This window comes from Schistocerca piceifrons, chromosome 3, assembly GCF_021461385.2.
Source record: "Schistocerca piceifrons isolate TAMUIC-IGC-003096 chromosome 3, iqSchPice1.1, whole genome shotgun sequence".
NCBI lineage: Eukaryota > Metazoa > Arthropoda > Insecta > Orthoptera > Acrididae > Schistocerca > Schistocerca piceifrons.
The window spans coordinates 108,719,838-108,746,635 of record NC_060140.1 but is presented as its reverse complement, the minus strand read 5'-3'; the positions used below and the strand labels follow the sequence as shown (position 1 = coordinate 108,746,635).

Genomic DNA, 26,798 nt, shown 5'->3' with positions numbered 1-26,798 from the left:
CGGAAGGAACCAAGGATGGCCTCAGAACCCAAGCGGCAGGCGTCATTCGTTCCGACATGTGCTACTATCTGCAGCCGGTCACACCCAGTGCGTTCAATAGCTGCCGGAAGGGCCTCCTCCACATTACGGACGAGAGCTCCCGGCAAGCACACCGAGTGCACACTGGCATTCTTCCCCGACCTACCCGCTATTTTCCTGAGGGGCTCCATAACCCGCCTAACGTTGGAGCTCCCTATAACTAATAGGCCCGCCCTCTGTGACTGTCGGGACCTTGCCGGAGAATCGGCCACTGGCCCAACAGGCGAGGCATCCTGTGGTGGCTCGGAAACGATGTCATCACCACTAGGAAGCACCCCGTACCTGTTGGAAAGGGGTAAGGCAGCTGCCACGCGGCCAGATCCCACCTTCGCCTTTCGGCCAGGCACGCGCGAGCCCACCACTGTCCGCCATTCACCCTGGAGTGATGGCTGACCGGTAAGATGCTCACTGCCGGAAGACGCAGCGACATCAGGGGTTCCATGTGATTCCAAGGCCACCGAAGTAGGCATAGGTCTCACCACAGTTGCCCCAACGCCACTACGAGCCGACGCCTGCGCCTCGAGCTCGATGAGCCTAACAGACAAAGCCTCCACCTGTCCCCGAAGAGTGGCCAATTCTCCTTGCGTCCGCTCACAACAACCACAGTCCCTACACATGACTATGTTTACCCTACTCTATACGGTGACAAATTCCCAAGATAATCTTCTGATGAGCTACTCTGATAATCAAGAAACACTCACTGAAATACGAGACGCGAAAACTACGCTAGGTTTTCCCAGAAAAACTATTTAAAAGCTAAGCGCAGCAAATAAGTACAAAAACGCTTTATACAAACAGTACTCGCTGCTGCTGGTGCTCTCGCTCTGGCTGTCACAAGACAACTCCATAGTGTGATGTAGAAGTAACTTCAGGTGTGCTCCAGGGAAATGTTTTGGGACTGTTGTTATTCATGTTGTATATTAATGACCTAGCAGATAATATTATTAGTAACCTCAGATATTTTGTATATGATGCAGTTATCTATGAGAAAGTACTGTCTGAAAGACGCTGCATAAATATTCAGTCAGATCTCGATAATATTTCGAAGTGGTGCAAAGATTGGCAACTTGCTTTAACTGTTCAGAAATGTAAAATTGCGTACTTCAAAAAACGAGAAAACGTAGTATCGTATGACTATAATATTAAAGAGTCACTGCTGGAATCGTGCAACTCATACAAATACCTAGGTGTTACACGTTGCAGGAATATGAAATGGAATGATCACATCAACTCAGTCGTAGGTGCAGAATATGGCAGACTGCAGTTTATTGGTAGAATACTGGGGAAGTCCAATCAGTCTACAAAGCAGATCGCCTACAAATCACTCGTGCGACCGGTTCTAGAATATTACTCAAGTGTGAGTGACACATACTACATAGGAATAACAAGGGATATTCAATGTATTCAGAGAAGGACATCACGAATGCCTGGCCATAGGTTTGTCTGATCTATGGAAGAGTGTCACAGAGATATTGCAGGAACTGAACTGGAAGACTCTTCAAGAGTCCGAGGAAGTCTATTAACAAAGTTTCAAGAATCGGCTTCAAATGATCTCCTCTACGTATCACTCGCAAAGGATCGCGAAGGTAAGATTAGACTAATTATTGCACGTACAGAGGCATTCAGGTAGTCATTCTTCCCGCGGTCCATACGTGAATGGAACGGGAAGAAACCCTAACTAGCACAGTGGGACGTACTCTCTCACATTTACCTCGCGGTAGTTTGCAGAGTATAGATGTAGATGTAGATGCATATCACATTTCTCAATGTATTTATTTGACGTATTTTAGGCGAAAATAACTACTATATTACAAAATAAATTTCACATTAAGAAATTCAAAGGTTTGAATAAAATCTCCCGTACAGACACACACACACACACACACACACACACACACCTCTATAAACTTCTCCCTGTCGGCTATAAGCACATTGTTATCTAAAGCGTTTGGCTGGATTCAACACGTAAAAGAAACTTTATGACTACCGTAAAATAAGCGCAATAGCTTGCAAAAGTAACTAACACGATGGAAATTACGCAACTGTCAATTAAAAATGTTATGTGTAGATGAACATTGCTCGAAAAGTGTACGTATACAACAAACTGACTTATTCTCCGTCGACTACTTTCGATCTGCATACGTTGCGGCAACAGTTCAGCACTATTTGTGTTACCAATAAATGAATGTGTGAAAACAGGACAAATACGTGTAATATTAAAGTTTCTCTGCTGTCGAAAAATGTAAAAAACAGTGTCATTCCAACATAACTTGACTATTTCGATTTGATGTTGTCGACACGCGCAGTATTAGCAAGATATGCGTAGTCTATGGCAAACATATATAGTTTTCATCTCTGAATGCAGAAGACAGTCTGTTGTTTGTGCAAACAAGCTGTATTAATTGAGTTATCAACATTGAAGCTTTCCATATTACAATATGTGTAGTTCTAAATGTCGTAACTGTTTGCCGCTGATAGAAGAGTGCAGCGAAGTTATTCTATATTTTTGAGAGCTCTGGTGCATTCGGCTTCGACAATGCATTGCAAGTAATACGGAAAGTACGTATCGAACTACCATCAAAACAGCTACAGAAACCGGGGGATAGCTATAGTGACGAGGAAACCTAGCGATCGTTCCTGTGCGAGTTTCCACAGAGTTCTGCGATCTATGAAGCGACTTTGCGTTATACTTCTGTTACTAAAAATTTTTATCTTTGAAAATTGTTTATGCCAAAAAGAGGCAGAAGTGATGTGCAATTATAATTTTTCTACTGTAAATTACAGCATCTCCGAAACAGCTTCGTCCAGTAAGCACAAAAGTGGAAAAGCGTCGTGCGATAAACAAGTTCTTATCAAGGGATTGAGTCATATGGGCGTCGCGAACCCCGAAGACGTGGGTATATTACCTAGCTCCGTGAAAAATCTCGACGATCTTTGCAGCAGAATTGAAGAAGCGCTTGAGAGAATGGTTCCCGTGGCAATCAGCTGTGCAACAGACGAAGAAATGATCTATTTCAGGACACTGTTGATCGGTACGATTGCTCTTAGTTCTATGCTATGTAACAACAACACTTTCAGGGCAGACTACAAAACGCAAGAGAATTGTCTGAATAAACTCTATTGGGATCTTGAAGACTGCGAGGGCCCAGCCCAGTGGATTTGTAATAAAAATGAAACATTCGTTTGCGACACTTACAGAAAGATCCAAACATGCGTCTTCCTGAAGTCGGGCGTGCTCTGTGGATGGACGGGTGCTGCAATCATGAACGTAGCGCTGAGGGAAGCCACAGATAAGATGCTCCGCAAGAAATGCAAAAATGTTCGGTGCGAGCCAACCATACCGAAAGATATCGTCTTTGCGACATTTGGATCATCTGCCCTCTATGTGGCAGACTTGTGCACATTATTTGGAGTTTTTATTTCTTCGTTGTTCTGCTTTATTAATCGTGTATAAAATACGAACATCAGCATCAAGCGACAGCTTGCTTTGATGGTACGCAGGTCTTCTTGTAAATGAGGGCAAATGCTTACAATAAACCCGCAAGTGAAGTTAACTGCGTTAATTGTTAGGTGGATATTACGCCCACACTACTAATGCTCGAAGTCTGGGTTTGGCTAGCCTCTGTGTTCTTGAAGTCACGTCAATACTTCGACAGATGCTTACCGAACCTCGACGCGTGAGTGTCGAAGATTCACTCGCGGGAATCGTCTTATGTTGTATTTTGGCTACGGTACTTCTAGGAAGTGTGTTTTGATACAAAAATTGAAGTTTAAATTTTAACTATAATTTTACGACACCAAAGCGTTCGCCAAAATGTTTTCTGGGGACGCACTTCTCGAGAAGGAGAAAAAAAATCCTAGAAGCTGCATATAGAAAGCAGAGGGTCAAGTGCACGGTCCGATTCCACCTGTCTGCTTTGACCCATGACATCCCGTATGATGTCATGAGTTAACGATGCGAAGGATGTGATCGGGCTATTATTAGATGTTGCTTGCGGTTGCCATAGTTCTCGTGTAAATTATAGTGCTTGTAAACTGTGGTGTGTATTTCCGTATTTGACACGATTTGAAAGGGAAAGGTAAGACCACAACTTGAACTATTACGAGTGTAACGATTAGTGATAATTATATTGTTGTTTCTTATAATTATTTGGGTGTTTTTGTAATGTAGCACATTTGTTGAGGATAGACAGGAACCTTAGTGCACAACTAAAACTTTCACTTGGTGAACGGGGGTTGTATCGAAGTTTGGGTTTCAGCTGTATTGGTTTAGTTATAATTGCGATACTGGTTTTTATGGTTGGGTGTCGGGCTTATGTATCACTGTCTTCGCTGGCTATAAAGATCAAGTGTAATGAAATATTCGATTTCAATTGTGTGTTTCTTGGACTGCATTGTTCCGTTTATTCTGGCGGATGTCCTGTGTGTTGTTGTTCGAGCATGTAATTGTTGTATGAGGGGGGGGGGGGGTAGTTTTGGTTGAAAATCAGAGCATAGCTTAAATTGTCGGGTCTAGTGAAGCTGGGGGTACAACCCGTCGGCTTTGACCAATGACGTCATACATTACTCATAGATAATAATGTCTTCACTTTCGGCCATAGATAATGAAACAGTTCTGTGTTCCGGATAAGCGCTACCATTAAAATAATTGAATGTGATTTTAAAAGAGATCGCAACATATTGCTCGAAATATTCTTCGTATGCATTTATTTAAATAATTGTTTGTTTGCAATTCATTCCGTACTTAATTTCATTCTTAGTGATATTGAGGTAACTTGGAATATTCGTTTCTTATTTTAGGACAATTTTTAGTTTCTGATTTTCGTTTGTAGTTCTTGATTTATCTGTTCCGATGAACATAGATGATTGGAGAGAGGCTATGGGCGTAAACGTGTTGGCCACGATTTGTTTTTTACAAATGTGTGGTCTCGTTGCCGAGTATGTTCCATGTCGTTGGTGCGGCGAACATATGCGCCTCACAAGTGTATCTCGTCGCCGTACTCACGACTTATTCGTATGGCGTTACAGGAAAGATCGATTGTGGCAGTCCATTAGACGAGGGACGTGGTTAAAAAAATCTAAGCTCGCCTTGAGAAACATTATGAAAATCACGTACTGATGGTGTTTGAGATATCCTGTGTGGCTGTGTTTTCATGAATGTCGTGTAAGTAAGAGTACAGTTGTTCATTGGGACTCTTTTTGCAGGGAATACGCGAGGTATAGGGGGTCGTTGGAGGAGGGGGGGGGGGGGGGGGAGGACGAATGTCATAGTCGAAAATGACGAGTTGCATTTTGGCAAAAGGAAGTACAACAGGGGGGAACCTCTGTTGGGACTACGGGTTTGGGGGGCTGTCGTTTCAAGTCAAGAATGTGACGATGTAGTGTTTAAAGTAGTACCCAATCGAAGGAAGGAAGTTTTGGTCAGCTTAATTTAAGATCACGTTGCAGAGGGTTCCACTGTAATTTCAGATGGTTTTTCTTCATATAGGGATTCAGCGGAAAGGGGTTATCAGCATCTCGTAGTTAATCACAATACTGAGTTCAGATTATTATCCGCAGGGGCTTTCACAAATAGCATAGAGGGTTATTGGTCAGCTGTGAAATCTCTTGTAGGGAAGGGAAACGCCGGATTTCCACACTTCAGTCACTTACACGAATATTCATGGAGGTGTAGTGTTCCCCAAACACACTGCCCGTTTAAATGTTTTGTTAAACGTGATGGGCAAATGTACCGCCCGAAAAATGTTAGCTAATTTCACATTAGGATGGGGGGTGGGGGGGTGAATATGTGTGTATGCGTGTGTGTGTGTGTGTGTGTGTGTGTGTGTGTGTGTGTGTGTGTGTGTGTGTGCGTGTTTTCATAATGTTTTGCTTGTTGTGCATGTGGGTATGTGATATTTGTTGACGTCTTTCGAGGCGAGCCGAGCTTCTGTTCTTTTAAGAAGTTCCCGTGTGGTAAGTTCAGTTTTCTATTTTTTTTTCTTTTACTGCATTTGACTATTTTGACGTATTTCATTTTTGTATTACGCCATTATGTATGTTTTCATGTACTACAGTACGTAATAGAAATTTCGCAGCTGTCGTTCTTCTTTCGTTTCCCAGTACTAGCATCAGTACGATTTTTTCCAATCTGTACTAGCAATATTGAAGGGGAAACGGCCGACACAACTAAAATTTGTATCGCGCCCTTCAGTTGACCTTTACAGTGGCACTACGTATTCGAAAAGAATGACATATACAACATTGATGAGATTTACCTATATATGCAGGATACAAATGTTGTGTATATCTATACAGCTCAACTAAAGAATGGGATACTATTGTCACTGCTGTGATCAAAACAATAACTTTCAGTCGATACCATTAGCATCAAAGGCGAAAGAAAACTGTACCCCGTAGTGAAGTACTGGATACAAATTGTATATGTGTCGTCTTATTGCCTCTTCGTGTAGTTCAACTGAGGTACAGGTTGCAAATGTAACGTACGTCCATTTTCACGTTTTCGTTTGCAGTGTACATATATATAGGTCAACGGAAGTAGGGGGTAGAAATATTATGTACGTAGCTCCTTCTGCCATCGGTAATACTACTATCTGCGTAAGAATAGACTATTAGTGGTAACAGAGGCGAAAGAAACAACTGAACAACAGAATTAATGCTAACGAAAACGAAGAAATCGACGTACGCTAAACTTGTATCCCGTACTGCAGTTAAACAATACAGTTCGAATGAGGTTCGAGATACAACCCATATATATGTGACGTGGGGTACGTATTCTATGCGACCAATATTTCCATCCATTCTTCCCCTTCATTTTCCACAGAAATAATACGATGCAAACACGCGATATCCTTAACGTGAAAATACTACTTGCCTTGGTATATGTCAACAATATTTTTCGTCTGTCGTATTCTTTTGTTTCTGAACAGTCTTGTCACCTCTTTCATCTATGTAATAAATGCTCTCTGGCCAATTCTGACGTCATTGGTCAAAGCCGACGGGTTGTATTCCCTGCTTCTCTAGACCCATTGTCGATAGAGAAACAGGTAGCAGTAGGGCAAGTTTAGGCAGGAACTTAAGACTACAAGTTAAATTACTGCGATTGAAACGATTATTAAGAGTTTCAGTTATATTGATCTAGCAGAACTGGCAGTATTGTTTTTCATGGCTCAATTTGGGGGTTTTTCGGTATCGCTATATTCATATGAGCTGAGGTCAAGCGAAAAACTCAATTCCAACCGTGTAATTTCGATATTTTTATGTTCGGTTTATTCTAGACATATTCGTGTGTGTTATTTCTTGGTTAATTTGTATTTTCATTTGGCGCTGTCTGGTACCGCTGTCTTCGTTTGAGTTATGTAGGTCAAGCTAATCAAATTCCATTTTTGTATTTTCCGGATTTTTCGCTCTGTTTCTTCTACATGAATTCGCATCCTGTTTCTCGATAGTTTGGCTGCTGTGCACTAATCTTAGCTTCATTAACCCCTCTTTTCAATTTTCTTCTGCCAAAAACCCCCTCATTCCCGTGGTTGTCCAGATAATTTAATTGTATTTGCTGATTGAAATACGTCCCATGCTTTTTACGTTGGTTTTGAGCGTAATGATCTGTCCTGTGGTTGCCATGTTGAAGGGTGTAATCGGCTGTTTATTAAAGGTTGTCTTTTGTCTTGGTAACTATAAACGATCGTCTGTATTCGAAAGATGACATCATTGGTCAAAGCAGACGGGTGAAATCAGACGTTACCCTATTCCCCAGTTTTCCGCTGAAGTGTAGATCAGCACTCTAGCACTTCTCTACGGCTCATATGTTCGCAGTAGGTCCGTTTTGCATAATCGTTCGGATGATACTTTCAAATGACCAGTGCGGGCGAGAAAACAGGAAATGAATTTCTAGCGCCGAAACAAACCGTTTTCTTCTTCGTTGTTATCACGGATACTTGACTGTTTTTTTCCGAGCATGTGATGAATGTCGGGGTTGTGACCCAACACAGCGTAAGTCGCTGCGATTTCTAATGTGGTATAATGACGTGGGAATATGGCAATATCCTTTCACCTCTTGTTATGACATACGTCATCTATCCTTAGCTTCATCACTGGCTGTATAGAACCAGCAGCCGGCCAGTGTAGCCAACTCTCCAAAACGAAATGAGCTAAATGTGTGTACAAAAAGAAGCCAAGAAAAAGCTAAAATAAAAGAAGGTGCATTATTGTGCAGATTTATTTTTGCATTAATTTACTGTGTAGCAGTTTCTGGATATCAAATCAGCGGTTGTTTTTAAAAATCAAAATACAAAAAAATTAATAAAAACTCGTGTCTAAACTGGCCACGTCGCCTCTCAATAGTAGACAGAAAAAAGAATTAATTTATATTTACTTTCTTAGTTTGGAATCTACTGGACATTATAGTAATGCAAACAAATAGCGTTGAAAGTATAACATTGTTTGGCGTATATATCTTTGATAATACGGAGACAATAGATCTGTGGTTTTCGAAAGTTGAAAATGGATGATATAAACACTATACATGTAAATTCAATGGCACTATATTTCTGCCAATGAAGTCATCTATCACAACAGCTGCTGCCAGTCGAACCCCAATTGAGCCACATATACCAGAATAACAAAGCTCATCCCTGACACTCCAGCAAGAACGCTGAAGTACGCAAATGTAACAAATTTTGTAGTACTCATACCTGAAATATGAAACACAGTCATTAGACTTATTTTTGAGACTTTACCATTTTTTATGCAATAAATAAAACAAATATTTAGCAGAAACCATTACAAAGCTGTCTATTATGTAGCAGTGCTGAGGAGAAGCACTTGCTTTGCCATTTTCTCAAGCAGGAGGTCACAGACATCTATACGCCATAGAGACTACATATATACTCTGTGACCTACTGTGTAATGAACGTATGGCCAAGACAACCATAACACTTGCACGCACCACTGGAGTTTTCCAAACTACAACTGTTCTCAAACAACAGTGCAATACACCTGTAGATAGAATCTCTTCCTTTCCACTTAAAACTATCCATTGAAAATTTTTAACATCCATTAAATTCTCTTTGTACTTGTGAGAATAATAGAATCTGAAAGTAATACCCACTAGTGCACATTTCCAACTGCCATCCTTAATTATAAAACAGTTAAGCAACAAAAGTTCCTAAAACTCTTTCATAAATTGCTTATACAATTTACTCATTCTGAACTATCCTAAAAAAAAAATGCAAGAAACATAACAATATTAACTAAGTACAAAATAAAAAAAATGACCATACTTTTTCTGCTCCCCTCTCTAGTATGACAAATTATAACCTATATGTAAAATGTAGATTACCACGTTTTCATTTATTTGTGTCAGTAGCTTATTGGTTATCTGTGCAATATGAAATGTCATTGCTACACCGGTCAGGGCAATGATCAAAATTAAACTGACCTTATATACAAAATACGCCACATCACTTTTCGTAATATTCGTGCCAATATGGTTATCGTTCTGTTACGGCTATCTGAAATGCCTTAAAGCCAATAATTAAATAACCACTTAAGGTATGGCTTAAAATAAGTTAGTTCTTATTGTAAACTACATGATATTTGATATCAGTCTTTAAACCAGCAGCAAAATATTGTGCTGCGAAATTAGCTAGGCGTGCTTCGATGGTTCTGAGGGTTTATGATATTGCTAATAAAAGTAACTGAAGTAATATCACTGGATGTTTATTTTTAAAAACAAGCAACAGAATATATAAAAATATTCCAGAACTTAAACTTATTTTTAGGTTGTTTATTGGTTTACACCTTCCAAGTTTGAGTTATAAATGAGAAACTTGTGCCTATCACTTTTTAGGCAGAAGTTCAATTCGTGTGGAACTGAAGACAAACACACGCGCATTTCCAATCCAGATGTTTGAGTTATCAATGAGAAACTTGTGCCTATCACTTTTTAGGCAGAAGTTCAATTCGTGTGGAACTGAAGACAAACACACGCGCATTTCCAATCCAGATGAGAGAAATCTCTTAAGTTTCTTGTTTTTTTATGTTGGTTAGTGCCGAAAATCCCAAGTCGTCCAAATAGATGGTGGAAAAATACAAATGGTATTAACTGCTTTCACTAATATTAATGAGTCTCTTTCTTAGCTAACATCCAAATCTCGATAAGTGGTAGTTCATTATATTTCAGTTAAAGTGTTTGGTCTGTCTGAAGTTCTATGAGGTGTTCTTCTTCCTGCAGAGGAAGGTCGGTGGTTCGTTGGTGGATTCTGGAGACATGGATAGCGCACCCAGTCGTTTTTCTCAACAGTGGTTTAGGGAGAGTATTGTGCCATGTTACTCTTACGAACCACGAGGTGATTTAAAATGAGTCCATGCGTTACGTCACCGTTGTGTATCTATCTCGAAAGTAGGACGAAACATATTAAGTTTTTTTTTTCCATGTGTGATTTTCGTACTCTTAAGATTTTTTACGAACCTGGTGAGTTTATCATTTGACGTCAGTACGTTTTATCCTTTTTCTTGAATACACTCGTTCAGATAATTTAAATGGCGAAAAATATCAACCAAATGGGCTACCTCTGCACAGCACTTTTGTCATTTAAATGAGCTGCAAAGTCTGCCTTTTCGATGCTAAGGATATTGAACAGCTCTTTTCTCAATTCAAAACATCTTTCCAGGCCTCTGCTTATTGACAACCTGCGGATCTCAGTATGCAGAACCAAAGTGTCTTGTCGAGATCTCCCTTCATGGCACAATTGTTTGAGGAGTCTTGTATTAAGAGCCGTAGATTTAACGAAATTTACCATATTGATGATTGATTCTAAAATATTTTTAAGTTCTGTTGGAATAGTCTTCACTGGCAAAGCCTCCAGATGTATGAAGAAATTTGTTGAACATATGTTGGGGAAATCTTGTTTCAGTCTTCAGTACTAGTGAAGTAGTCTTCACCGCCAGAGCCACAAGATGTATGAAGTAATGTGTTGAACCTACATTCGGAAAAACTTGCTTTTAATCTTCCGGTCATTGCTGGTGGGCTGTCTGTGCAAACAGAAAGATAACTTTTTTAAGGCAGCCCGTTTTGCTCCATGGTGCTGGATGTAGAATTATACACATCTGAACCAGTTGACGTTGAGAGCATTTCAGTACACACAATGAATTATTCAGTAATCGAATCCTCATCAACAAATCTTATGTAACTCAGTAACTGCCATTTCTTATTTACATTAGTTGTCTCGTCGAGCTGTGGTGAAAATACAAGATTTCCGCTGAGCTTTCATTGCCCTGAATGTATGAAGACATGTCATCAGTTTACTGGAAAACAGTATCGTTTGACAATGAATCAAAGATATTTCCTCCTTGGCGCCGTCACCTACACCGATTTCACTGTTTCTTCACAAGCAGGAAAAATTACGACCTCTACAGCTGCAGGGGGTTTCATTCTTTTCGCTACTATTTCAGCAACTTTATGACTGTGCATTTTCAGAGATGTTTGCTGTAACTATGGCCTGCTTTTCTGATGATGAAATCAATCAGCTAAAATAGTTCTTATCTTTCTCAGATAAGCGCCCATGTTTGCTGTCCAATTGTCTTTTCAGTTTACAAGGGACCATGGATTCAATGCTTAGTTTTTTTCTCCACACAGGTTACATTTTGGTAACGGACAGTTTTAAGGTCCAAAGGTTAAATAATGCTGTAGGTACCTACGAAATGTTCCAATAGGTTGCACTGCTGTCACAAGACATACACTTGGAATCAATTCATTCTCATTTTTGTCAGCGTTATTTGCTTCTTTCACCGAGTCATCTTCAATGTTTTTCTTTTTAATAGGAAAGTTACCCATACCGTAAAATTAACACATTAAGCGGACCGTGAATACGCGTGTGTTACTAAAAACCAACCTCAAAATATGGCATAACACGGGAAGACAAGTTTTTCGCGCGCTAGATGGAGGCTCTCATATTGTTGCTGACTCGTATTTTAGCCCCCTTACCAACCCATATGTCAATGTGCCAAGAAAATTTGCTACATTGTATAGCATGGCATGAGGCTACTGCTCTAAACTGTCAGTGTTCTACTAGTTTCACCCACAGTGTAAATGGTCCACGGATCTGAATAAAAAGAAAGCCTTATCTGTGATATGCACTAGAATTAATCCTCACAGTACATATACTCACATGCATCCTGTTTATCTTGACCATCCCAAATAACTATTTGCCCAGAACCAAAGTAAAACACGCACCAAGCAAATGTTATTTAGCAACCAGGAGGACGTTAACCAGCGTGATTGCCTCTCTTGTAACTTTGACGAATGTACAGTGGCTGATGCATAGTGACCAGTTTCCGTCTGAAGTGCTGTGCAATTTCATTCATTTGTTCGGAAGGGGAAGGCCGACAATGTTCGCCCACTTCAGCCAGTCGTTGAAGTGCTGCGGTGACCGAACCAAGACGCACGTCCTGCAATCTTTCTCACACTATTTTACTGAAACTGCTTGTTAAAAAAATTAATTTTTGCGTTACTTATAGCTTTATATGTCAGCGTCAAGATGACGTGCCCATCATTTCCTTAATGGTCATAATTACTGTGATATTCCCATTTAAGTAAGACACTGCGTGAGAAACGAAAAAGTTTGCAATGAAAAATATGATAATGCACTTGGTGCATATTACTGTTGTTGTATAAGAAATTTAGATAAGATATTGAATTTTTCGTTGGACTTGGATGGAGGTCTCTATCCCTCATCAATCTTGAGGAAACTGACCTGATGTAGCACACTCATTTTCGATCGCGCGTGCCAGCGATAAAGCCAGAATGAAATATCCACAACATTCGCCATATTTCAGAAAAAGTTTGAGATATCGAAATGAGATTTTGGCAAATGACAGCACTCAGAGAGGAGAGTGTTCTGTCAAATGGTTATTATGCAAAACTTTATTATCTACTGTTTTATTCCACTAACTACAGACTTTTTAGACAAAAATGTAATTATAATGGGCCATCGATAACTGGTGAAACGAGAAATGCTACAGGTTTCGGAACAGCATAAGTTAAGACATTACACGTTTATTTTTGTAGCAAGGATACGCTTCTTCATAAGCTATTGAGCTTACTTTTAGTCAGTTCCTCATTTAATAAACTTAGTAAAGCACAGTTTCAGAATTGTCTCGCCACTGCGTATGCACAACATGTTAGTGAGGTGACACTGTGTAAACACCGCTGTGGTTTGACGAATGACGCAAATTTTAACAAGTAAACAAGAGTAATATAGGTTTTACTCAAAGTTCGCCACTCATGACGCTTCTCTGAAAGTTACACATGGTTAAAAAGAAAGGCGAAAATAAATCGCTGTTTTAGTTTTTTTTCGTGGAATCCTTTCTGGACACTAACGGAAGCAGAGGTGACAGTTGATCTTTTCGAATGGTCACCATGCAAGCGCCGGCCAGAGTGGCCAAGCGGTTCTAGGCGCTACAGTCTGGAACTGCGTGACCGCAACGGTCGCAGGTTCGAATCCTGCCTCGGGCATGGATGTGTGTGATGTCCTTAGGTTAGTTAGGTTTAAGTAGTTCTAAGTTCTAGGGGACTGATAACCTAATAAGTTAAGTCCCATAGTGCTCAGACGCATTTGAACCATTTGAACCATGCAAGTGGGGGAGTGGAGAGGGTACACTTAATATTTACAAAAATGTGAGTGTAGGCTTCAGTTTAGAACAGTACTTTGTCTCCAGCGCTCAGCATATCCCCTCCAGTGCCTGCTCACAATTCCCCCCCCCCCCCCCCCACAGAGTGTGCATCTACTGGCCACGTTATTTTGCACAGACTCTACGAAGCTATGTCCGGCAGTACATCTTTTTTTAAATAGCACCTTAAATTTTTTAGTCAATAATCCACTTCGTTTGCTCAAGAACTATTCATAAGCGTATCACAGTGTACCATTGACATAAACATGACGTTATTAAGACCGTGGCACAAAGCTGACTTAGACTCTTCTCTACTAGGACACACTGCATGTAACCCAGGTAATGTAACTAACTCATCCACTATCTGGAGCTGACGGTCAGTAAACACATGGCAACACAAAGGAGACACGCACCAGTCTTCAGGTGAAGGTTTGTGTGAATACAATGTACACTTCACCTAAGTACGTCCACTGCAATGCTGTGCGAGGAACCGGGACTCTTACTGTTGACACAGCTCTGACTGCTTCCGCTTCAAGGGAATAGGCAACAATGGTCGCCTTGCTGGTCCTCCAGAAATGTCGCATTGTCTGCGTGGATACTTACAGGGGTTGGACCAAAATATGGAAACACAAAACACAGTGACAAATGTATGCTTGAACACAAATGCAGATGCTAGCCAAACCTGGAGGTTGTACTTCTATATTTGGCCACAGACGGCGCCTATTCAATCTCCACATTACGTTGCAAGTGTCAGTTATGGACAGGAAATTTTTCGTGTAGCTGTTAAAAGTTCTATTTAAATCATAAAAAAAAATATGACTGACGGACTTCGTTTTGAATAACAAGAGCTGTGCAGAAGTAATAATGAATCGTAATAGAAGATTGAACTGTTGTAATGAGAAGGCAAGCCTTTAATACTCGCCCACAAGCCGCCCCCCACCCCCCTTTAATACTGGTAAAGTGAATAATATGACGCAAGAATTTTGAACAGAATAAACTGCCTGAACATTGACTGAACTTTGATTGCAAAATTGATCACAGATCTCAGAACTAAAACTGATACACAATACAGAAAAATCTAACTGTCTCTGAATGACGTAGTTGGCCCTGATTCAATAAAAAAAATCAAAGTATTTAGTCTTTACCTCTATTTTGCACAAATCTGGATAACGCGTTACAGTACTGCTCTGTTTTGTGCGCCGCTAAGCAAAAGCTGCAAATTACTATATCTACACAGCGACACTCGTTAGGTGCAATGAGTTTTCTGTTAGTTGTAAATCGAAGTATTTTCGGAACACACTTGGTTCCTTTTCTTCTTTTGAAAAAAAAAACATGATCAAATAAAATTTATAAGAGAAAGGTATGTGAAAAATGAAATATGGGCATAAATGACAACACTAAATTTCTTTTTGTATACTGTGACAAAGGGCTCAAGGCTGATTTTAAATTTAATGAACGTCTTAACATCCAAACAATACACTTTCTTATGCTTCAAATCTAGCAATTCTCAGTACAATAAGCAAGTTAGTTCCATGGCGCGGTATACACTTAGTTTCATTAAATTTCCTCCTTCACAAATCAGTTTGTGTTACAATCTTGATATAATCATGTTCATTAAACTATTTGATAAACTGAGACTTTACATTTGAAACGTAACATTACAATTTCTTCCTCACTCTTACACAGCTTAACACTATCTGACACTGCGCCTTCGAGCACACCAAAGATATTAACCGAACTTCTGCGACCCAGCTTTACAGCATCGCTGCTCGCCCGCAATCGATTCAGATACCAAAATTATACACGGCGCCTATCACTAAGCGTGCATAATGTGGGAGCTAAGGGTATTCGAACATGGGCAATTTATTAGTACTGGTACGGTGTGTACTTCTGTTACCAAGGCAGCCGAATGTTTGCCTTCCTAAGAAAGAAACCTGCTGCCTTTGGTCAATCACGCGGAACATGGGCAATGTTGAACAGAATTCACGCCCATCAGGACAGAAGCATGGACTCTCTCCACAGATGAGGTAAGACTCCAGCTCCAAATAGCAATTGCGTATCTGGCAGGCAAATCGTTCGCCACCTAGTTGCAGACTGTGCCAACAGGGCCTATCAAGGTACTTTCAACGATTTCTTGATCGTAACAAATGGCGAAATTGATTGCATTAATAATCTGTTTGTAAATTATATATTTTAATCTTTGCATTATATTTAATATCGTGCTAAAAACCTCACGATAAATAAATAAATACCACTTACACCAGATTTCAATATTACTGAGCCTTTGCCCACTAAGTATGCTCGATCGCTATCCACCTCCATCATCCGTACCATATATTGCCACTATTCTGCCGGAAGAAAGGTATAAGATTTCCCTGAAAACCATACAGAGACAATATTTATCAATTCTGAGATGACTGGAAGCTGTTTTCAAAACCAACGGTTTTCTACACCATATTAGGTATGGTAGCGTGTTGTGCTTTTGGTGTCTCATATTTCTGTCGACTCACTGTACGTTTCTGCAAACAAGCAACTGTTCGATCCTGCACCGCTGTCTGTGCAATATATCTATCCTCTCGAGCGCTAATCGCGCGGGGCTGCTGCGATCCCGCAAGGTGTAGAGTACAATCCTCCTGAACCCATCAATACAATATCTGCATGACTGTCGTGGGATCCTGACCCACAGAAGTAGCAGTACCATGGAATGAAGCTACGATCTTGCCACTGTCAAATTCCACCACTTGCTGATAGATGTTTCTCGTTTTGACGTGAGGCATAATGCGATCTCCTCAGAAGTTTATTAAATGTATTTATGAATGAAAACGGCACTGCTTGATCCTCCATTCCTTACAGAATGTGACGGCGCTATTCCAACCTACTTCGTACTGTTGCACTAAAACGCTCAACATTTCCATATCCAAACGTGTTAATGTTAAGTCTCATACACAGTGCAGAAGCTGGCGTATTAGGCTTTAACCAAGCTGAGAAGTTATTTTAATATATTTGGGAGCAGGATACAGGGGCTACTGGAGTGGAGGGCTGAGCAACAAATTTAGGATAGAATACAAAATTTTAATTTATTGCGCAAGAAAAGTCATGCAAGGTACTGGTAACAACATATTGACGTATAACTTGTTCAATTTAAATGTACATCAGCTGATGTAACAGGAATCATCAGCAAGGTATCTAACATCAAAATCTGCAAATATGAGATTTAAACCCTTCCCAAAATTGTAATGCTTGTAAAATGTTATTACGAAACACAGGAAATTACCAAACTGGTCACTGTATTTAATCCTTACATAACCTAATGGGCACAATGGCTTACAGAAAATAATATCACAGACGTATAGCAATATATGCCCACTACACCACTGTCTTACGTGACCCTGTGTACCACAATGATTCACAGAACCAACTCATATAGTTAAATGGTAAATATTACCCACAATTGCGCTTGCGTTATAATCTTACGTAGCACACAGATTTACCAAGATAATCCAATTAGTGCAAAGTACAGTCTGGTCCAGAATAAAGAGTGCCCTACCACTGTTTAAACTACTCAGGATCAGTAATGAACCGTTTTACAAGGCAAGCACATTCAGTTCAGACAAGTTAACAACACAGTGCCTCCATTTGAACTTTACCACAGAAATCCATCAATAGTCGTAGACCAGACGGTGATTCGAAAAGGATTGATAACAAGTTACCGTACTGTTGGCGGTTGGCACTAAACCCCTGGCGTGCGATATATGTGTGGGCCAGGAACCCCGTTGCAACTGGAGCCGTTAACAATAGTACCCACAGAACTCTTTCTAAAACCACACCGTGAAATGACGTCAAAGGGGTTTCCAAAACAGTTTAACACTCAACAGTAGTGAATAAGAGAAAAGGACAAAAAAAAAAAAAAAACACCACACACACGGCACTTAAAATTAGTCTTGAATTATTCCTAGAAACAGTGGTGTCACATTAGACTTAAACTTTACTTGACTAGCGTGACAATTTGGGCGTCCCTTAACTGACGTAAGTTCAGTAACAAACTGAAATGCAATTTAAAGACACTCAAGTAAGGGTATTGTGAAACACTTCATCAACAATTTAAGCAAACACGCCCACATAGGCACTCCAATTCATACGTAAATCAACCAGGGCACAAGTCAGTATTTCGACACGCGACGTGGGAACACTCGCTACTCAGCAGCGCAAGCCAGAATACGACGGAAAGAAGTCTCGTTGTAGCTCCACCAGACGAAGATGCACCAAACTAACAGCTCACCTTTAACAATATTAATCCAAATGCCGCTAATAACGTAGTGGCCAGAATAACATCAGCCCGCAGCCACAGCGTGAGGAAGATTGAACTCGTGAACAGAACGAACGACAGGGAGTCACTGCAACACCTCCAGTTCCGCTGCTCGGCCGGCCCCAGTGCAGCTGCCACACTCACAACACTTGCCGACGCGACTTCCGCGGTCTTCCGGCGTCGCTCCGCCCTGGCCCGCTCGTCTCCGTCTCTCTCTCTCTCTCTCTCTCTCTCTCTCTCTCTCTGCACGAGACTCCCTTTCGGCTTCCCCCACAGAATCGCAGAGGGCGCACCAACCCGCGCACCGCAAAGCGAATCGAAAGAGATCGAACACACTACACCGGAACAATCAAATCGCAGGAGCACACGACACATATATATCTATATATGAGAGGTAGTCTACTAAAAACCGAACATCCGACACAATGAAACTGCGGAATGGTTCCATTCAAAAGTAATCACCACACGTGTTAAGATATTTAGCCCACTGGGAGGGGAGACGACCAATTCCTGTTTAGTAGAAAGCGGTCGGCCACTGACAGATCCACAACCGCACCCACTCCCGTACTTCCTCGTCCGAAAGACCGAGGGCAAACAGCAAAGACAACAGTGGAAACATTCCACATCCACCTTGCAAAAGAAATCCAAAGCTGTTCACACAAGTTCCGATAAGGTCACGAGGACGTCCTTCTTTGGCTGCACGGGCTCTCTCCTCGTCGAGTTCCTCGATTTTGGAAACACAGTCAGTGAAGACACCTTGCAGAAACAGTGACGCACCATAATGTATAAACACCTAGGAATGCTGTCGGATGCCGGCTGGTGTGGCCGTTCGGTTCTGGGCGCTTCAGTCTGGAACCGCGAGACCGCTACGGTCGCAGGTTCGAATCCTGCATCGGGCATGGATGTGTGTGATGTCCTTAGGTTAGTTAGGTTTAAGTAGTTCTAAGTTCTAGGGGACTGATGACCACAGATGTTAAGTCCCATAGTGCTCAGAGCCATTTGAACCGTTTTTTGCTGTCGGATGGAATCATTCTGTTACACGATAACGCTCGTCCCAACACTGTCAATCATACGAAGGCTGCCCTTCAGCGATTAGGTTGGGAAACACTGCAACATTCTTCATAAAGCCGGATTCCTTTAAGAGTGATTTGGCGACCTGAAGAAAGCCGTGGGTGGACGTCGGCTTCTGGCGGATGATGAAGTGCAAGATTGGGTGAACTTATGGATCCATCAGCGGTCGATCGTGTTCAATGAAACAGTCTGGCAGTGGAATAAATGTCTCAAAGTGTATGGTGATTACTTTTTAATGAAACCATTCCCTGGTCCCGTTGCGGCGGGTGTTCGGTTTTCGTTTGATTGCCCTTAATGTAAACACACTTCAAACGATTGTATAGATGTTGTCAAGGATAACAGAATACACGGCACGGGTCACGCGCAGGCGGGCTGTGAGCTGTGACGTCACTCTGAACCCTCCAGCCACGCTGCATTGCATTGGAGCTTATAACCACAGATCTAACTCATATGCAGGTGTGAATGTAGTCAAGTTTTCTATGGTCAGTGAAATGTTAGTGTAAAGCTTCGAACTACGTCTTTTTCAAATTTTGTTAAAAACTTTGAGTTTTCAAAACATTAGGGCTTAAATCAAAAAACGCTAAATTGCCTGAGTTTTCGTTTTAGTAGTAACTGCACTAGAAAGAGGGTATTTCAATGCGTCACTGACAAAAAAGTCAGAGCCTTTGCAATATCTTCAGAGGACCAGTTAGTACACTGTTCTTTCATAACCACTTCTTGTTGACAGATAAAGAACCCTTAATCACTTTTTAAACATGTTTTAATCTCATGTAGTTCAGCCCTGCATCGAGAGAAACGATCCTGTAAATTTGCATTGTTTTATCTGAGGTCTTTTATTTCTGTTTCCATAATTTCGTATTTACAGCAGTGTTTATTTTTGGCTGTTAATGTTTTGTCTACTAGTAATTTTTTCATTAGTTGGCAACATATTTACCTGTAAAACATCTTCTAAGTTTTACAGCAGCTTCGTTTTTTATGCCAAAATATTTCTCATATTATTCGGCCCTTTACTATGCCCTAAATCAGCACCGGAGGATGCTAGATTTAAAGCTGGAACATCATCAGTCTTCATCTTGCGTTTCGAAGTAAAATTCAACGGCTCACTTTCCAAATCCTTTTCATAATCCAAGACAGTGAATGTATTGAGCAGACACGAGCATTTTCAGTTGCAAACAATCACATTTACAAGCATTTATTCATTGTCGTCTCGTCTCATTGTTTCTAGGAAACATATGAAACTTAATTCCTAACTTACTTAGTTTTTTGTTGAGGTTAGTACAACCGTTATTTTCCACTTAAAAACTTACTCTAAAATATCGCTAAATACACTGGTAGTTGCAGTGTAACTCTGAACTCAATCGCCAGTCACTAATAAACATTCACACTGCCGTAAACAACCTTCATTTCGCTCTTAAACGCAGTAACACAATAGTTTACGGCTATTAACAGCAGCTGAGCGATGGTTCGGTTCACTCTGACGTCAGCGGCTCGGCTTTCTAGTGTGCATACACCTTCGTGATCCCTACGGTGTATTCTAGTATCCATGCTGGTTATCATATGTATAATATGATAGTTTGACTCATTCTGTATACGAGCGCTAGTCATAAGGTTTTAATTATCTCTTTGAAAGAAATGAAGTCACTTAATTTTTTTCTTGTTTGTTTGCTGTTACATGTCTGCAGTCCTGGAACACACTGAAATACCCACGCTACAGTAGCGTAGCACGTCGCTAGAGCAGCCAAAACAAAGTAGGGCAGTCCACTGACAAAGTGGAGATTGGGCTGCGACATTTTGTTTTGTTGCTCTGGCACCGTGCTGTGGCGCGGGTATTTTATTGTGTTCCAGGACCACAACTACGTATCTACAACAAACAAAAAATAATTACGTAATTTTTTTTCTTCGACGCGATAGTTAATACTTAATGACTATATTGTGGACTGGCAAGACAGCCAATCCACTATGACAGGTAGCCGAGAGGCACGCGTTTAAGCTCACGCAGGATGGCGTGAGGTCTGGAACAGGACCAGATCTTTATAGTAGCAAAAATAGTACGTAGCTTCTGGAATACTTAACTTTAATCCATAATTGGTGAACATCGGTCTGACGGTACATGCATCACAAGATAAATAGCAATTGATAATGGCGCCTTGCTAGGTCGTAGCAAATGACGTAGCTGAAGGCTATGCTGACTATCGTCTCGGCAAATGAGAGCGTATTTTGTCAGTGAACCATCGCTAGCAAAGTCGGCTGTACAATTGGCGCGAGTGCTAGGAAGTCTCTCTAGACCTGCCGTGTGGCGGCGCTCGGTCTGCAATCACTGATAGTGGCGACACGCGGGTCCGACGTATACTAACGGACCGCGGCCGATTTAAAGGCTACCACCTAGCAAGTCTGGTGTCTGGCAGTGACATCACAGACTACCTTTGGTGTCTGTGTTCATTTTTTGGCGCTTTGAAGATAACATTTCGGAAGAAACCTGATATCACCTACGTAATGAGGTGACAAAAGTCATGGGTTAGCGATATGCACATATGCGGAAGGCGGTAATGTCGCGTACACAAGGTATAAAAGGGCAGTCCATTGGCCGAGCTGTCATTTGTACTCAGGCGATTCATGTGAAGAGATTTCCGACGTGATTGTGGCCGTGCGAGGGGATTTAATATAGTTTGAAAGCGGAATGGTAGTCGGAGCTAGACACATGGGACATTCCCTTTCGGAAATCTTTAGGGAATCCAATCAGGCATTAGCTGCCACACAGTGGCCGGCGGCCTTCACTTAACGACAGAAATGGCTCTGAGCACTACGGGACTTAACTTCTGAGGTCATCAGTCCCCCAGAACTTAGAACTACTTAAACCTAACTAACCTAAGGACATCACACACATGCATGCCCGATGCAGGATTCGAACCTGCGACCGTAGCGGTCGCGCGGTTCCAGACTGTAGCGCCTAGAACCGCTCGGCCACCATGGCCGGCTTAACGACAGAGAACAGCAGCATTCGCATAGAGATGTCACTGCTAACTGTGATAAACCTTTTGCATTTCTTTTATATTTTCGTCTTCTTTAAAGACAAAAAGAAAAGATGAAGCGACAGCCCATCATAGAGCCTATGCCTACCGTCAGATATTTTTGATTTTCGGTTGTTAAAAAACAGAGGAATTTTTCTTGTACCAGTAGGAGGAAGGAAGGATTCGCGCTCAGCTAGTGAACGAGTGAGAAGCACGCCATTTTAAGCGTAAAGGTCGTATGAGTTGTTATTTCAAATAGTACGATAATTACAAGAACTGAAGCCCCCCTGTGTACTTTGGAAAATTACGAAGATACGATAAGCTCAATGGGAACAGGGTCAAGACTTCGAAGGTGAACACGGCGACCAAACGTAGCATTATAAAGAAGGGCAAGCACAAATCTACAGCGGAGAAAGAAACTACTTCCCCCTGCAAAATAATATGAACTAATGCGAACTTTTTTCCAGGCATTGCTCAGCTTGTTGTGCTTGTCATTCATGCCGAAAAATTAATCTCATTAATTCAATACATTTTAAAAAGCCACGTATTTCAACATTTTATTATCATTTATTCCATTATTTTATTATATTATAAAGTGGCGACCGTGACAGGACGTTGTTTGCTTTTTTCCTCCTACTGTATACTGTCAGAAATAAGTCTCTTTATTTGGGGAGACAGTATATAACAGACAAACAACACTGCGTGAAATAACTGCAGAAATCAATGCAGTATGTACTATGAATGTGTTCTTTAGGACGTTGCGGCGAAATGTGGGGCTAATGGACTATGGCAGCAGACGGCAGACGCGAATGTTTTTGCTAGTAGCACTAAATCTCTTGCGGCGCCTCTCCTGGACTCGTGACCATAACTTTTGAACCCTGGACGATTCGAAAACCGTGGCCTGGTCAGATGAGTCCCGATTTCAGTTAGTAGGAGCTGATTTTAGGTTTCTATTGTGGCGTGAACCCCATGAAGTCATGGTCTAAGTTGCCAACAAGGCTTATGCGCGCTTTGTATACATGGAATGAACTGGATTCTGTGGTCCAGCTGAACCGATCACTGACTCGAAATGGTTATGTTCGGCTATTTGGAAACGGAATTTTTATGAATGACAATGCGCCGCATCATGGGCCACAACTGTCCGCGATTAATGTGAAGACATTCTGCTTGAATTCTAGAGAACGGTTTGACCACGCAGATTGCTCAACATGAATCCATCGAACACGGGACATGATCGAGAGGTCAGTTCGTGCAGAAAACAGAGCGTCGGCAACACTTTCGTATGTATGGACGGCTACAGAGGCAGAATCGGTCAATATTTTCTGCAGGGGCCTCCAACGACTTGTTGAGTCCATGCCAAATCGAGTTGATGCACTGCGCCGAGCAAGAGGAGGTCCTACACGGTATTAGTAGGTATCCCACGACTTTTGTCACCTCATAGTAAACTGACGCAACGCTTCTTATTCTGTTCTTTCTAAAAACAGTGACCAAAACACAAACAGGAAAAGAAAACGTCTAGTGATATTGGCAGTGAACCTGAAGACTTCTTAATTACATTTCTCACGCCACGTATTTTTCACTTTTAACAACGCTCTCCTCCAAAAACACATTAAAAACTTCAAGAACGTGACGCAGATACGACACTGGAAGAGCAAAGCGGTAACCTCTTTGCAACATAGTAAAACCTTCAAGATACCTGGGTAAGAGAAAATTGCACAGCACTTCGGGCAGGTCAGCACTAACTATGCACAAACTCTGTAATTAACATTATTTATTCAGCCATGAGTGCCAAGCCGCCTGAAGTTCCATGCAGTTTTAATTAATTATTAGTTTTACTCTTTATCCTAAAGGTGAAGGGTGCAATGTAGTTTTAATTATTGAACTACAGAACGACCGATCAGGGATCACACATTGATAACACATTAAGTAGTTTTCTCTCACAGGGTACAGGACATGGGGACATGTGTTGGTGTGTACTTTGGGGGAGGAGTTTAACAAACAAAGAAGGTGCATCAAATGGAGAGTACTCTTGAGACTACATTTACATGGAACGCCCATAAAAATGCTAAACCTATGGTTCCATACGAGCAAACGATAACAACGAACTGATAGATTGTCAGAAAAGGACAAGGGGGAAAAGGGAGAGCAATTACATTAGAAAGCAAAATTCAGCTAGTTTCATTATCTTTGTAACCTCTTTTTCCTATTAGCACAACATTCGCAGAAACAAATTCAGTCTCAACGCAAGGAGCCAGAGGAGGAGCGAGCTCATACCTTACTGAAATTTCATTCGATCCCTTAATACATGATTTGTGTTTACTCAACCAAAGTGATTCCGTTATTAACTCTGCATCTACCTATACACTGAAAAGCCAATGAAACTGGTACACCTCCATAATATCGTGTAGGGCCCTTCGAGCAAGCAGAAGTGCCGCAACACGGCGTGGCATGGACACGACAAATTTCTGAAATAGCGCTGGACAGAACTGACACCATGAATCCTGCAAGGCTGTCCGTAAATCCGTAAAAGTACGAGGGGATGGAGAGCTCTTCTGAACAGCACGTTGCAAGACATCCCAGAAAATGCTCCATAATGTTCATGTCTGGAGAGTTTGGTTGCCAGCGAAAGTGTTTAAACTCAGAAGAGTGTTCCTGGAGCCACTCTATAGTAGAGTGTCGCATTGTACTGCTGGAATTGCCCAAGTCTGTCGGAATGCGGAATGTACAATGGAAATGAATGGGTGCAGGTGATCAAACAGAATGTTTACGTACGTGTCACCTGTCAGAGTCGTATCCAGACGTATCAAGGTTCCCATATGACTCCAACTGCATACGCCCCATACCATTGCAGAGCCTCCACCAGCTTGAACAGTCCCCTGCTGACATACAGGGTCCGTGAATTGATGAGGTTGTCTCCATACTCGTACACGTCCATCCTCTCGATACAATTCAAAACGAGATTCGTCCGACCAGGCAGTACGTTTCCAGTCATGAACAGTCCAGTGTCGGTGTTGATGGGCCCAGGCGAGGCATAAAGCTTTGTGTTCTGCAGTCACCAAGGGTACACGAGCGGGCCTTCGGGCTCCGAAAGCCAGTATCGATGATGTTTCGTTAAATGATTCGCACGCTGACACTTCTTGATGGCCCAGCATTAAAATTTGCAGCAATTTGCGGAAGGGTTGCACTTCTGTCACGTTGTACTATTCTCTTCAGGCGTCTTTGGTCCCCTTCTTGCGGGATCTTTTTCCGGCGGCAGCGATGTCGGAGATTTGACGTTTTACTGGACTCCTCATATTCACGGTACCCTCGAGAAATAGTCGTACAGGAAAACAGGAAAATGCCCACTTCATCGCTACCTCAGAGATGCTGTGTCCCGTCGCTTGTGCGCCGACTGTAACACCACGTTCAAACTCACTTAAACCTTGATAATTTGCCATTGTAGCAACATTAACCGAGCAACTGCGCCAGACACTTGTTGTCTTATATGGGCGTTGCCTGCCGCAGCGCCATATTCTGCCTATTTACATACCTCCATATTTGAATACGCATGCCTGTACCACTTTCTTTGGTGCTTCAGTGTATTTTCCGTAGGCATGGCGGAGGGTATCTTGTACTACTACTAGTCATTTCCTTTACTGTTCCACTTGCAAATAGAGCCTTAAATTCTCGTACCTTGTCTACGTGGTCCTTGCGCGAAATACATGTTGATGGCAGTAAAATTGTTCTGCAGTCGGCTTCAAACGCCTGTTAATAGCATTCTTCGAAAATAACATCGCCTTCTCTTCGGGGATTTCCATTTGAGTTTCCGAAGCATCTCTGTTGTGCATGTATGTTTTTCACACCTACCTAACAAATTTAGCAATTCGCCTTTCAATTACTCCGATGTCTGTCTTTAATTCGACCTGGTACGGATCCCTAATACTCGAGCAGTACTCAGAAATAGGTCCCACGAGCGTCCTATGTGCGTGCTCCTTTGCAGATGAACCGAACTTTCCCAGTATACTCCCAATAAAACGAAGTCGACCATTGAACCATCAAAATCAGCTTGTTAATCACAGCGAAGAGAACCATAGTAATCAATTGGGCATACGTTGTATAAAGTGCTTCTGAACCCATCAAAATTCGAATTCAATTTCATCCGAATTTACGTAAAAACGATTCTGAAATCGTCACTTGCGAGAATTCCGAACTGCTCCTAATGATGGAGTTGTATCGCTACGGAGAAACCTAATTCGTAATCAATCTATTTCTCATCCAAAACACAGTAGTTACTTGATCATAGAGGAGCGACTGCTTGCTGCAACTGGTCTCGTCCGTACCGTGAAATTCTCTCTTAAAACTTAAAAACTTCCTCGCGTCTGCGTACAGAGAGCGACAAAATTGGGTATGGGCGTATTGACCAATCTCTAGACTGGTTCTCTTAGAAAGAGCAGGCGGTTCCTCCAGTCAGCAGAGAGAAGAGAAAACATTCGCAGCTCTCGACTTAAAATTTTCTATTACGTTCAACGGCTGAAATTCTGAAGACGGTGGCGCAATAATCGGATGCGAAACGGCCAGCCACTCTGCTCCACATCTAGGGATACTGTGTTGCGCCAACCTGACGCCACCGGAACTGGCTTTGTATATATCGTTCAACTGTCTTTCCAGGCGGCTAATGGAAAGCT

At 41.6% G+C, this 26,798-nt stretch overlaps 1 protein-coding gene across 1 annotated transcript; it reads left to right on the top strand.

Moving 5' to 3' along the window:
- Positions 1-2,746: 2,746 nt before the first annotated feature.
- LOC124788435 lies at positions 2,747-3,532 on the top strand. Its single transcript, XM_047255706.1, has one exon. The coding sequence runs from the start codon at positions 2,747-2,749 to the stop codon at positions 3,530-3,532; it is 786 nt and encodes a 261-aa protein (XP_047111662.1).
- Positions 3,533-26,798: the final 23,266 nt, after the last annotated feature.

Excerpts from the sequence above, each read along its gene's own strand:
- LOC124788435 (XM_047255706.1), top strand. The coding sequence starts at position 2,747 with ATGAAGCGACTTTGCGTTATACTTCTGTTACTAAAAATTTTTATCTTT.